Below are 15,239 nucleotides of genomic sequence, written 5' to 3'. Positions count from 1 at the left end.
ACTCACACTCACACCGAAAAAAACAACTGCATAAGTGTGTGTGTGCGTGTGTGTGTGTGTGCAACAACAAACGTATGTCTCAGACCTAACACACAAATCAAGATTATAAACAGGTGCCAAACAAGCCGTGGCCAGTGTTGTGCATGAACGAACGCAAAATAACGCGTTCATTGAACACGTTCACTTTTATGAGAACGATTAACTGAACGCAACTCAATGACAAATAATGAATTTGAGCGGTGAACACGTTCATATTGTAGCGTCCTCGCGTATAGACAACAGGAAACTTCGCTCTTTGTGTTCAACTTTGTTAAAGTCCAGCGAACATGAAACACTTCTTGTTCGTAACTCTGACACTCCTATCATCCACCATTGTATTCTTTACTCCCCTTCCTCATTCACCCTTGATATGCCAACTCATCAGCCAATGAGAGCCTGCCATCCCACAAAACCCGAGAGCCATTGGCCTAGAATTGTCACGTGCCTCACTCCTACCTGTTCACTAACGCTTTGGACATCTCAATACTTTCTCCTCAGGAGAGACGCTGTCTAAATCGAATGCTTTCACCATGTCGTTGCTCAGTGCCCTTAAAATGTCCACGATGTAGCTTAACCTAAACCAACTAACTTGACTTCGCACTACATTACCCATCACTCATGGCACACATATGCAGACCAATCAAGCAACGTTTTCCAAGTGTTTTCTTCTCTGGCCAGTTCCCGGCTCCTAACCGTAGTTGGGAGCTCAGCTCACTGGTCAGGGCCAGCCCTGGTAATGTTGGCGCCCGAGGCGAGATTTAAAATTGGCGCCCCCCAACAAACACACGCAAACTGTCATGCATCCCCAAGAACTTTTGAACGGTAAACAGATGCACACACAGGCAGACAAATTTGTAAGCTATAAAAAACAATAAAAGTATACAATAAAATATATCAAAAGAGTCCTGTTCTGATAGCATATCATGTCATGTCGACACAAATAAACATTAATGATGTCCACAATCGGGGTGATTCTTACTTCTATATTGTTCTTTCTTCTCCTCCTCTACTTTGCGGTGCTTTCTGAATTGTGCACCTTGTTAATTTAATCTTTTGATTCATCTTTGACTCTAACCGCAGTCTATAATGTTCCTACTATGCTGCCAAAATGTATAGGTTTTTTATACATCTCTTTGTATGCAGCATGCTTCTATGAGGAACTGTTGTGAAATGAAACTCCTTTTTTTCTGTTCATGCTGAAAATAAAGTGGATTCACCTGTTCTGACGTTTTCGATCACATCTTTATAAAACACCTCACTAGCTTCACACTACAAATCCTATGGGGAAATGCTTTTTGAGAGATGATTCCAGATTCATTCACTAGACTGGCACTCAGTAGAGCTCAACAGAGCCGTATAGGTTCATCTCTGATCCATGCAGCTTCCTTCTAACAAGTTGTGTGGTTATTGGTCCAGTAGTTTATTACATAAACCTGTTGACTGACAAATCAGAGATGAAAACATAACCACCTTAGCAGAGGTAATAAAACCTCCACCCATTTGTCAAGGAAATGTCACCAACATTAATAATTATTAGAATCACAACAGGAAATTAAAAGTAGAATGAAATGTTTCGATAATATCTAAATAGTTGACGGGTAATTTTCTGTTGGTCGACTTATCAATTCATTTATTAAAAGCTAATTTTCCTCTGCTACTTAGTCTATAGGGTTTTTATATTGTGTTTTATTTACATTGTTTCTATTTGTTTATTTTTGTCGTGCACTGATTGGTGGTTGAATATCAAATTGCCCTTGAAGGATATTAAAGATTTTCTTTTATGGACAACTTTAGTTAATCACAAGCTGCACAAACCAAGCTAAGAGCAGCAGAGGAACCCAGCAGCCAGCAGGGGGCAGCCTCAGGACATCACAGCAGACTGTGATGTAAAAAATAAAAAAAAATAAAAATTCATAGTCAAGGTTGGAAAACGTACTGGGTTATTCTCTAACAATCATCCAGTATCTAAAAGGCAAAAATCTAAAAGTAACTTTTAAGTAAGGCTGTCAAATACATGTAGTAAAGTACAAAATATTTTCTCTGAAGTGTTTATCAAAAGCAGCATAACATGACACACCCACATGATAATATGGCCATCCACTTAAAGCGTTTAGTTCTTCATGGCAGTCATCAGGTGGTGTGGCGTAGTTGGTAGAGCGTCCATTCTCCAACAGATGGACCTGAGTTTGCATCCCACTCCTTCCTGTCTTTAAGCCAGAAATATATTGAACTTTAAAATTGGTGGGATATCACTTATTAATTGCAAAATATAAACATAGAAATAAATTTAACTAAATTAAATATAAAAAAAAAAATAAGAAAAGGGAAAAAAATGTAATTGAAAAAAATAAAAAACTGCGAATGGGCTTCTGTTGCGCAGAATGTGTGCAGTGGGCTACTGCGCAGATGTGCGCAGTAGGCTTCTGCGCAGCATGTGCGCAATGGGCTTCTGCAGCATGTGAGCAATGGGCTTCTGCGCAGATGTGCGCAGTAGACTTCTGCGCAGCATGTGCGCAATGGGCTACTGCGCAGGATGTGCGCGCAGCTTTTTTTTTTTATTTAATTTAATTTTTAATATAATTTTTTTATATATATTTTTTTTATATTTAATTTTTCATCATCATCATCATTTCTCCGCGCTGGTTCATGGGTAAATGATGCTGGTATTCACAGGAGATAATGTGTGTGTGTGCGGCCGCGGAGCCTCCCGGTTCTTCCCGGTGCGAACAGCCAAAGTATTTAACATGGGCGAGGAAAGGAAGCGGACCGCTTTTCGCAGCGCTTCTACCTCCGGTGCGTCCCCGGGGCAAGAGAATGATGGTGTGACTTCATGTATTGTTTTAAATTGCATGTTTCACGTCATGATAAATTAGTCTCCTATGTCGCCTGTACCAGGTGCCGCCCCTGTCACTGGTTATCTTAGCTCGCTGTCTGGCCGGTAACCAGCCGTCCACTCCGCTCCGTGAATAAGGAGGAGGAGATGTTTCTTTAGTTGGAATGCGGCCACACTAGTTCTCGGATATACAGCAGGAGCAACACTCGCATCACCTCTAGATGGTCCGTCACTTCTCGTTATACACACACTTTTAGCGTCTTTACCCACAATACACTGGTGCACTACGTCACACACTACAAACTTTCCTTAAAGGGGCAGGCCATACCGGCAACACAACAGCTCTCGCTCTCCTATACAGATGGCAAGATTTTTACACACTGTCTGATAAAGATTCCGACAGTAAAGGCAAGGGGTAGTGATGGATAAGGTTTTCTTTAACAAGTTAAGTCTTTCATTCTCACTTTCCACCTTAAAACTATGACATGAACTGAACTATGAACTAGTTCAGAATTTAAATGGTGAACTATGAACGTGAACTATTCATGTTTACTTGTATGAACTGAAATTTGAACTAGTTCATGAGAGGTGTAAACTTGCACAATACTGGCCGTGGCCCACAACATATGGGTGAACGTGCGTCAAACCTCCAACACACCACACCCACGCGCGCGCGCTCACGCACTGGAGCACATGTGGGGATATTTCATGGCCGTACCTGCTGTACTCACCTCACAGTGCAGGTGCTGCTAAACGTAAATCAACACTTCCTCCTGGTGGCTGAGCTGTGAACTGCAGGGGCCCTCCGGCGGCAGAAAGTCATCCTTCCTGTTGATTAATTGTCAATTAGACAAAATCATTAAACTAAAGGATCTGAAATCGTTTCTTGAGCAAACGTTTTGGTCGCCAAGTAAATCTTGTAAAAATCCGATTATCTGATGTGTGAATTCAGTTTTATCTCGAGACACCGTCTGAGAATTGTTTAATCCAGATCACGCAGGTTTCAGTCTGAATCTCTGCAGGGATGTTTGGATCTGTTATGCATTGCATGTTCTCTACAACAATTGTTGATTCCGAGATAATTGTTACAATTATTTAAAAGAATCTGCACACGTTTACCACCAAAACATACTTTGTTATAAGCAATGTGCTCTGTGAAACTTTCCATTCATTTTCATTAGGCAACAAGAAACACGTTTTGCGGTTGTGCAGCAAGTAAAAGTAGAAGTTAAAACAAAATGATTTTGTTTTCTTGCTTATGGAAGTTCAGCAGCCACAGGACGAGAGGTTTACATTAGACGAGGCAGGAAACTTTCTATGGGAACTATAACGGATAAATTGTGTTTTGATTGAATGGCTTTAAATCCTTTTACTGCACATCAGCTAGAAACAGAGAACTTATGTTATCACTTTTCAACTGTGACAGCTTAGAAAACTTACATCTAGAGTGATCCATCAATACTGTGACACCAATGATAAGAGAGAGTCAAGAATCTAAGATCTTATTTGGTCTGTTGTCAAAAAAAAAATCTGTATAAAGAGGTAAGACAAGTTAAATGCATCATAGAGTTAATATAAAATGAAATAGTGAAACGGGTAATATAATCTGATCATTCATTTACAGTACAAAATGTAACCAGAGTTCACTCAACAAAGATTTCAAACAGAGTAAAAGAAGAAGCAGAACAGGTTCTTATGATTTGATTGACTTTATTTGTAAGGCACAAGAAGTCCTTCTTTACTGCAGAACATTTCATATTATTTATAGTAAATGTTTGTTGTACTTTTTTTTTATAGTTTATTTTTGTTGTAGTTGTTGTTTATTTGTTTAAATGAAGCTATGGTTCCAGACACAAAAACATTTTTTTTTTCCGCCAAAGTACACACTTTCAGGTTTTACATTATACACAAAATAAGTATTTAAAAAAGACCTTTACAAAGCTCAAAACGCTTACAATGCTTCACGCTATGGGGCAAAAAGTTTGGGTTGGGGGGGGGGGGGTAATGTGGCGCGGGAGTAAAGGGGGATGAGGTGGGATGGGTGGGGTGGGGGGATCAGAGAGGGGGAAAGAGGTCAAAGGGCAAAAAAAGGTCAACGTACTGCAGTTGTTTCCCCCCTGGTGTCACATCAGGTTTGTAACACAATAGCACAAGAATCATCAAGGACAGACAAGAGAGGATGCAGCCATATACACATAAAGCTTTCTATGTATAACTGTATACAGAGGCCAGCGCCTCCCACTACTTAACAAATACATAGATTCTCATTTCTATGTTTATAACGTCAGCTTTGTAACTCTGGTTCTAGTTCATATCGAATATATAAAGGAAAAGAAAACTGATTTAAAAAACAAAACAAAAAAAAAAACAGAAAGAAGACACCAAGTGCATTGATCACAGAAAAACCTGGAACAAACATTCTTTTTAAAAAAAAATGTCTCCACTAGAAAGAAATCACTCAGTTCCCCCGCAGACATGCACTTATGTGTGGGTGTGTGTCACTTTGTCTACATGCGCTGCATATCACTACGACAAGTACAGTATGTAGCTGGATACATACAGCATGTGGCTAGATGGGACGACGATGTGCCGCAAGCTTAAATTCACGAGCATGTAAGCGTTTGTAAGAACAGCGATGCATTTCATTCCTGTGGTTTATCACTGACGGCCGAACCTGTACAACGGTTTAGACACACACACCTCGATCACGAGCGCACACAAAGCTGCAGGATCGTCCCACAGACACTTTCACACACACAAAGGGTTTCATTCTGAGATTCCTTTATATGGAGATGTTGGTTTTTTTGCTTCCTGAATTTCCACTGTGTCAAACTCGCACACGAATCAGCAGTTTTAAAGGTGACGTCAACAATAAAATGTGCTTCATCATTGTTTCCAGAGATTGTTTAAACATGTGTAAAGAGTTTGAGAATGAAACTCTTCATATCCATTCACTCACCCTTAAGCCATTAGAACAGAGGGGAGGCTGAGAAAGTGTATGTGTGTGTATGTGTAAAACATGTCAAATCAACAATCATACAAACACAAGTCGTCACTAAGTCCGACCACCTCTGTGGACCGAGAGTGTCACAAGATCGATACCACTAAGGATTCCTCTGCTGGAAATGTGTTGGTGAATTTCATCCTGTTTCAAACTTTTCAAACATGTGACTGCGCCATCTTGGCTCCTGGATAGCTTTTACACAGGTGCCCAAGCACACACGTGTTTCCACTCATGTTGCCTGATTAGACCTCCTCACGTGACTCTGTCTCTCAAGTCAGTGCACTCACATGTGGAACACGTATCGTTGTCCAACATGGCCGTCGTGCACTGACTGGACATGGCGATGGAAAGGTTGGTCTTTCGGCAGAGTATCACCTGTTGACTGCTTCGTGCATACGACTAAAGTATGAATGAATGCCCCGTTTCACATGATGTGGAGATTACGCTCCGTCACACCACCAGTAGTTTTGTTGCACATGTTTTGCTGCCGTCATGTTGTCAGAGTTAAAGTTTTAGACAGTGGGAAAGAGTCTTTTCCCTGAAAACTGATGTGTGTGACGTGTGTGACGTTTACCTTTAATACATCAGACTCATGCCTGAAAGCCAAATGCCTCGTGTCAACCAAAGCCCTTTTTAATTAAGCTGAAATGTAATGGAAAGAGTGGTATGTCGTCAATTCACAGTGTTTGTAACCTTCACAGAGAACACGCAACTCTTCAGTTCCTCTGTTGTTTACTGACAGCTTGACTTATAAACATGGGAATCAACAATCCGTTCCACTATCATGTGTAAATTCAACTTGCAATCATTTCAAAAGTACATAGACACTGTCTGAAATCACTCCCTCCTTCACATAGATCAGGTTGTTTTTCTAGAGTGGTTCTCAAACTGGGGAGGTGGAGTTACTACACCGTGTGTGATGATGACCAGTGGAAAATGGATTCAACCCAATTGAAAACGTTTTATTTACATGGCGACAATTACCCTCATTTCACTAAAAACTACTTTGGAACTTTTTTGTTTCGTTTACTTTTGGACGAATGTTTAAGAGCAACTTCTCTATAGTGAGCACTGAATTCTGAAGTTGTGGGATATTTATTTAGCACATTTAGGTCATTTTTGTTCTAAGTAAGACATTGAAGACACGACAGGAAGTGAGGGAAGAAGATGCTTCAAAGTTCACACGCCTTGTAAACCTACTGTACGGCCTGTGTTCGGACCACTGGGCCACTGAGGGCACTATAATGTTTACACTGGTGCAGCGGGTCCATGTAGACACGTTCAACTTCCCCCTGACGAGAGGTCTAATCAGACGGAGTAACATTATAAATGAAAACAGCAGGGTGGGTGAGCAGGGTGGTGAGACTGACGGAGCCGAAGCAGCTTTCCGGGCTGCATCTGTCTGATATGAATTGTTAGATCTTGGAGATTTCAGTGGCGTATTAAAATGTTAGATCACCTGTGCAATGTTGTGCTAGTCAAATACGTGGCAGACCTGTGTGTTCAAGTGAATCCAAACGCACTGAGTGAATCTCAATGTACAGCGGGACAATGTTTCCATCTTAATGGGAGGACACAGATGTTTCTTAAAATAGACCAAAGGCTACTCCTCAAGATCTGGTTCATGACAGAGACTGGGACGGACTGCATGCAGAGTTTCGACGTCTCCAGTCTCGTCTCTGTTTACTAAGTTTGTACACTCAGCGAGGGTCAATAAGCCGCCGCCCTCGTGACACTGCCTGCTCTCTGTCCTGTCCTTGTTTTTAGCTCAAGCCTGAGCCCGTGAAGGACGCTTCTTCAAAGACACACGCTGCCCTCTGCTGTCAAACACACAACATGCACGCTCTCTCCCTGCAAGTGTCTGCTCGAATATTAGTGCACGTTAAAGATGAAAGGGGTGGTGGGGGGGCGGTTGCATGAGTGGCATCTCGGTTATTTTTGTTGCCACCTCTGCTCTCTGTAATGTCTGATTAAAAAAAAGTTGCCTTGTATTTAAGGTGCTGGGCGGATTTATCTGACGTACCTCACAGGGTCAGGCGAGGAGGATCGTAAATAGGGGGGGGATTACTTACTACGGTGGGTTTGTTATCTGGACTGACAGGTCTCAGCACGAGGTTAGCTCTTACAAGGTGCTTTTCCTTTCTCCATATAAATTCAGGATTATACACAATCTCTATTTTTCTGGAGGGGTCTTATTAAAACAATTTAGGTCAGAATGTGACGGTAGCTGTAGGAAACAAAACAACAGGTCTATCGCTCCCTTTAGTTTGGGCATTAGGCAATTTTCAAACAATTCTCTGATCCATCAAATGTTAACTCAGGCCGATTTTATGTTTGAATAAATGCATGCAATGTGAGCTGCCACAAAAAAAAAAAATCAACACTATTAAGCTTTGTGAGACCATATCTTAGGAAAGTGAGTTTTGTAGGAATGATGGGATGTGCGCGACAGTTTTTACAACCCGCCAAAGAATCCCTCTGTTTAACATTTAGCTTGTTTTAACACCTACAGGACTGCGTGTTCATTCCCATAGATCAGTCCTGTGTGACAGTGCTGTCCAAGCCCCCTCAGAGCAGAGGCAAGAGGTGGGGGGGAGGACAGGAAGAGAAGGATGGTGAAAAAAAAAACTGAAACTAAACATGACAGAGCAACAGGACGGCAGGAAGCAACCGATATAGAAAGTCCTGATAAAAAAGAAAAAACATGGTAGTAACAAAGTTGTATTACATACAAAAAAAGAGAGAGATTAAAGAAAAGACACAGCATACAACAAAGAGACACTGATGTGATAGAGAGAAGGGAGGATAAAAAACATCCAGGTAAATGGTGAAGGGATTAAAGCCAATGATAGCTAAGGTCAGATAGAGGGAGACCAGGAGAGCGACTGTAGGCCAAGGGGGCTCAGATCTCTGGATTCAGGTCTCTGGATAGAAACAGAGCTGAACTGGAAACCATCTAATCAGACTTGTCTCCGTCCTCCTCGCGATGGCTGTCGACTCCTTCGCGTGACGCTTTCTCCTCCTTGGCCAGCTGGGCTTGGGAGGCCAGCAGGGAGGAGAGGGAGAAGAGACCGGAGGAGGTGGTGACAGCGGGGAGGGATGGCTGGCTCAGGCCCAGAGGCAGGGGGGTCATGGGTAGGGCCAGGCCCTGGAGCTGTGACAGCTGGTGAGCCTGGAGCTGCTGCTGCATGGAAGACAACCAGACACAACTTAGGCACAGCCGGGCAGACACAGCACACAAATCACCTCAAAACACTGATACTGTAGGAAATGCTAAGTCTGCAGTGCAAGGAGCTCATATACATCACAACTGGGGTTTAAATATATAATGCCTGAGGTAGAGCACTGAGAGTTCAAGCTGGGACAGATGGAATTCACGTCATAGTTAAAATACATACTCGGTAGAAAATGGAAAATCTGCAGGACTGTGCATTTATACTAAGCAAAAAAGAGTAAAATTAAAAATCTAAAAATTTAACATAGGCAATTACACAAAAGAAACTCACTCACACTCTTTTCCTTTTCATATACAGACAGCCACTGAATTTGAACCACTGTACTCACACTCTACCTGGTGACACATCAGTGGGTTGATGTTTAACACAATCCTGACTAACTGCCTGAGTCTCCTCAGTCGAAACCTACAACCTACAGATCAGCTTTACTTACAATGGAGCTCAAATGCTCTGTATGTTGCAGATATATGTGACATGTATATGGTGGTATTAGCAACTATTACAAGAAGGTAATGACAACAATTTGAAAATGGATATAACTGGATTCTCTCAGTTCTATGTGAACCTGTACCTTCTGTATCTAAAGCCACAGACGGGAACAAAATGGCGAGGCAACTGTGTGAATCATGAATCATAATGACAGAGAGGTCAGGCTAGCACACACTAGACCCATAGTGAAATGATGGAGTAGATAGCCTAGCTAAGGCTAAACCTCTAGTAAAATGATGGAGTAGCTAAGGCTAGCTAGCGTAAGGCAGATAATGGATTAAGTAAGTGTAGCTGGCTATTATTACAGCCACTATGATGAAGCATTGTAGCTATAGCTGTAGATTTGAAATGGTCTGATCCAGAATTTTGGAACTCAAAACTAAAGCTGCAACTCTTACCGGTTTAATAGATTTGTTTAGATTTGAAAATGCCAAATCATGCACAGTCCCAGTCTGTATTTTGTGAAGATGTAATGTATTTTAATCTCATGTAATGTAAATTCTGTATTTATAACATGTTTAATTGTTTTGTGATGACATTACTCTGGGCTTCATGAAATGATTGCGACGTTTTTGTTTATTTTCTGGTATTTTAGAGACAAAACTATTAAAAAATAATGGTTATAATTATTTCCACTCAGAAATAAATCCACTCAAAGTAAGATCTTATAATCAGGATCTTTCAGCCTGAGCTGTAGGCACTTTGAATCTTTGCCTTTTACTCCCATCAAAGTAAAGTTACAGTACTACGTCTTGTCAAAATTGATAACATATACATTAACCACAACATCAACGCTAACAGATTAAATTGCCCCACTCATTCAGCTAATAAACAATTATTCATTAAATGAACGTCATCAAAGCAAAAAAATGTGTTGATTCTAATCGCTAATAATTGTGCTTCTCTAGCCATCACAAGACCCTCTGGCAGGGCTGGAAAATCGTACCCTTATGATGGAGTTCATCTCTGGAGGGGTGACCTGCTTGGCCCTCTCTATGGCTGCCAGAACCTGCTGCTGGTGCTGGAGGCAGAAGAGTGGGTTGGGGGTGTTAAAGACGAGGAGGAAAGTGAGGGAGACAATAAACGTGAGGCAGAAACAAGGGGAGGAGGGTTTGTGGGGGAGAGAGGTGAAAAGGTTAGATCAATATCAATAGTTGCAACAGAGACCCGACAACCCTCGCTGGTGATGCAACCCCCCACCCCCAATGCCATTCATCTAGTCACTCACATGCACGCACACACGCACACACAAAGGCCTTGTGAGACACTGGTGAATGGATGGTCGGCTTGTGTGCTGTAATGGGTGGAGGTCAAACCCCGGTTGGGCAGATAAGAGCATGGCTTATCTGAATCACACAACCATTTATTTCACTGACACACACACGCATGTATAAAGGAAAAGAGGAGTGGGATGGAGGATCCTGCACAGGGAGGGAGGGTACTGAAGGAGAATGTCAAAAAGGAAGGGGGGAAGGGAGGACAGGGGGAAGGGAGGCAGATTGAATATGGCAAAAAGTCAAGGTGGGGGAGGGAGGAATAATAGTGAAAGCGGGGTGGAAAGGAACACAGGAAGTGCGTGATGATGAATGACGGGAGGGGAGAAGAGGAGGGGAGAGGAGGGGAAGGAGGGAAGCGGAGCGAGGGGTCACAGAGGTGGGAAGGTAATGAGGCGGGAATGAGGGTGATCTCATTCCACGATGTGAGAAATAGGGCCGAGGGTCAGGGGTCAGTGACGTCTTTGTGTGTGTGTGTGTGTGTGTGTGTGTGCGTGTGTGTCACAGTGTGTGAACTCACCTCCTGAGACAGGTAGGGGAGGACTTGTGCACAGATCCCATTCAATCTCTTCACTATCTCAGCCTGTGGAGAGAGACATAATTAGTTAAAGGATAATATTGGCACCATTCAAAATGTTTACTGTCAACATATAAAACCAATACTTTTGAAGTCTTCCTTTGGACCTAAGACCATTTATTCCTTCATTAAATATTAGTCACAAATGTGTAGTTTCTCTTCTAAGGCTACATTAATACGTTTTCATTATAAAACGATCGCTGTCCACCAAGCGTTTTAGCTCCATATCACTAACAGTATCCTGCCTATACGAACATACATCAACATACAAATCACGTGACCATTCATGTATAGACTGGGTCGAATGCCGGTGTAAACAGGAAGTGGATTGTCTATTGTGCAGATAGTTGCTTAGTTACAGAAAACAGGAAAGAAAAATGGTGAAGAATAAGAGCATGGATTTCGTTTCTTCAATCGACAACAAGGTGGAACTGTTACACATGTGACAGAAAGTGTTAACAACAGTTTGCCTTCACAGCGGGTGGTTGAGTTGTGACTTATGACAACCAATCAGGTGACTGCATCATGGTTACTAAAAGTCTCAGTTTGTGCTTGTCTGTAATACAACACAGACTTTGAGATTTTAAACTTAAAAAAGGGCAAGCAGCTTCTCAGTTTTTGGTGCTTGGAAACTCTGGAGTAGTGATATGACAGTGATGTGTTTTAAAAAACTAAAGCAAGGTAGGGTGGATCTAGCCTCAGAGGGACGTCATTTCCTAAGAAAGCTGAGCTGTAGTTTTTTGCAAGAGTTTATCAAGCATGAGTAAATCATGTGACTGTTGGTGACTATTTTAAGAAGCAAATGAATTGGACCACATTTTTTCCTATTAGTGTTTACAGCACCAGCATGGTGTATGAATTACTGAATCAAAATAAAAAAGAGTCCCCATGTTCCATGTTCCAGCCCATACAAACCTTAAATGGTGCTGTTGGACTGAAATCCACCTGGCAACATTTATAAAGTTTGGCCAACAGCAGAGGGGAGATGAAATAGTGCAGGCAGGCCTGTAAACATAAACTGCACAAGCTATCACCATCTCTCTGCAGCCAATTCACAACCAGAAGCACATGTGTCCCGCTCTGTTCTACACAGAAATTAATGGGAAGCAAATTTTTGTGTGATTGCGCCGTCCATCCACCTACACAGGACTTCTCACTTGAGTGGCCTCATTAGGTCTGGTTAAGACCGTGTGGGAAAGTACAAACTGTGACTGATTGACAGCTCCCTCGCTCTTCTTGTTCATTCGCTGCACATGTTAAGTCCAGGGGACTTGTGTCATTATTGCTGTGTATGCTTCATCTGGCTGTGTCGGGGAGCTGCTTGTGATTTGGGAGCATGAAAGGTAAAATTGCTTCAATGGAACGCAGGCGGCAAATGAGGTGCCAGATAAGAAGTGGGGAATCTTAATTTCATTTTTTTTTCAATGTATGTATTTTCAAAGACGTTTTTGGTTAATGTCATATTTTGATAGGTATAGCACAAAATTGTTGATATTCAGTATATACTGTAGGTGGCAGTTCATGTACCGAATGGAAACCACCTTTCTTGCCCTAACCAACAATGTTCCATGAGGCCTTTTATTTTTTTATTTGGCTGCTCCAGTTTCAGGGTCTTGGGTTTAGTAATTCAAGCGGAGCCTGTTGCTCATTGGTAAAAATCTGTGGATATGAGAACTGGAGTCTCCAGAAAACCACCACAACATGCACCTCTTCTTCTTGGGGTACATGCAGTCCAAGTCGACCTCCACCAAATACAGTTCCAAGGTTGTCACCTGGACTCAAACCTCAACAGGGAAACTCGTGTTGAACCGGCACTGAGGACAGCATCTAAACGTTTCCACTCTCTGAAGGTTTAAATCAGACAGAGCCTATCCTGTGAGGACTGTGTTTCCACCTTTACTGCTGTAAGGCCATTGTTGCAGTATGGCAGAGTGCAACAAAAGCCAGTAGGTGCAAAAAAGGTCCCTCAGGACATTTTCCAGTGGTCGCTCCACACCAGCACAACTCCCATCTCTCCAGAGCAGGAGTGAACATGCTGCTCCCACAGACAAGAGCAGATAATCCAAATCCACTACAACAGAGCCGCACAAATTTCACACACATCCAGTGCAGAACAAACAGGCTGAGAGCAGCAACTCTGCCTGCAGCTGTCAGACCGAACAACACAGCACTGAGAGGAACAAAAGATGGAGAGTCTGGAGTTTGTTTTTATGGCTTATATGTGTGATGAGTATAAATGTAAGGGTATGTGTTAAAGTAGACATGTATAGTTCATAACCATAAGACATTTTCAGAAACGACCTGCGGGTAAAATCCAGTGAATTGGCTACGGAGTTTACCCAGTTTGCCTTTCACACATGTGCAACACAGCAGGAGATTCTCTGCACAGACGCGTTCACAACATCTAATCCTCCGCAATATTCAGACGAGAAGATTGAGTTTTCTTTTCATTTTTGCGTCTGCCGTGTGTTAGAAGCGTCATCAACCACCCACTCGCTCGCTGTGAATCCAGCGGGGATTCCCTGCTGTGTTCACACATCGGATTCTCCTGGATTTCTCTCGACTTTATACTTGGAGGCCTCGTGAGAAAGTCAGCAGGAACTGCGGAGCGTCTCACTGGAACATTTAAGTTCACAAATGCACCTCATCCGGAGAGTATCTGCAGAGTTCAGTGCATGTCTGAAAGCAGCCATATAAAAGGTATATATTTCTTGTATGAATGTAAATTCGGTTTATATTCAGTTCATCATTTTGAGCATGAATGTTATAAACTCAACCTCCTGTCATGGGTCTGCCATCTAAGTCAAACCAAATCAATTTTGTTTGTGTAGCGCAAAATCATAATAGAAGTTACAGGACTTTTCATGTAGAACAGGTCTAAGCAGTACTCTTTATAATACTATTTACACGGACCCAACCATTCCCACCATAAGCAAGGACCTGGTGACAGAAGCAAGGAGAACGTTTTAAAAGGCCGACACTAGGAGAAGGAGAGATAAGGCAACACTGCCTGGAGGTTTATGGGCTTGAGTGAGCAAACAAACTGTTACAACCGAAGCAGATGTGGTTTTCAGAAATCTGGTCAGCAGGACAACATGGACTGTACTTTATAAACCAGCTATAAATAATTAATTGAGACTGAGGCCGACACGTTGGTGGTTTATGATAACAGCTACACAGACTGAAAAAATAAAAGAATAACGCACCAGCTGAGAGTGACGTTGGAAAGATGAGTTTTAAGTTTAAATTCAAAGGCTTCGACTGAGTGAGACAGTCCGATGTCAGCAAGCAGGTTAGTCCAGAGGAAAGGGGGGGGGGGGGATAGGAAATGGCCATGCCGCCAGCAGACTTCTTTTTAACTCTGGGCACAGACAGGAACCTTTTGTTCTCAGAAGAGCAGAGGATGAGATATAATTTCTGGTTTAAGGAGATCAGACAGGTATGAAGGGGAAAGCTCATTCAGTACTTTGTACATCATAAAAATAATCTAAAAAGGAGCCAGTGAGAGGAAGATAAGTTTTTGCAATCATAGAGTGTATCTACAGATGGACGACATAACTGTTCCCCAAAGTGATAGACATCATCTCGCTCACTGCCCCCGATGGATAGATGCAGTATAGGTCACAAACTGGAATTGAGTAGTTTATGTAGGAGGGGAACAAATCAGGCCTGCTAATGTCTTTAATGAGCTGAACAACTGCACATGACTGCTGGGACAATTGAATGCAACAGAGCCATTACTTATGTTTTAAACCTTTGTATTTTCTACTGTTACAAGTAAAATATC

At 42.2% G+C, this 15,239-nt stretch overlaps 1 protein-coding gene across 2 annotated transcripts in view; it reads right to left on the bottom strand.

Annotated features, from left to right (window-relative positions):
• Positions 1 to 4,472: 4,472 nt before the first annotated feature.
• tle5 (TLE family member 5, transcriptional modulator) overlaps positions 4,473 to 15,239 on the bottom strand; it is a 40,568-nt gene continuing 29,801 nt past the window's right edge. The window contains exons 5-7 of one of the 2 annotated variants that reach the window (XM_062395090.1): positions 11,396 to 11,458; positions 10,548 to 10,622; positions 4,473 to 9,060 (exon numbers count right to left, since the gene is read on the bottom strand). In XM_062395090.1, the coding sequence (XP_062251074.1) occupies positions 8,833 to 9,060; positions 10,548 to 10,622; positions 11,396 to 11,458 (366 nt within the window). In that variant the 3' untranslated portion in view covers positions 4,473 to 8,832. The remainder of the gene's footprint in view (positions 9,061 to 10,547; positions 10,623 to 11,395; positions 11,459 to 15,239) is intronic. The other variant, XM_062395091.1, reaches the window with a different exon arrangement.

The sequence above is a fragment of the Platichthys flesus genome, chromosome 9 (genome assembly GCF_949316205.1).
Source record: "Platichthys flesus chromosome 9, fPlaFle2.1, whole genome shotgun sequence".
Classification (NCBI taxonomy): Eukaryota; Metazoa; Chordata; class Actinopteri; order Pleuronectiformes; family Pleuronectidae; genus Platichthys; species Platichthys flesus.
Note: the sequence above shows the minus strand (reverse complement) of the source record. Positions and strands in the feature narration are given on the sequence as shown.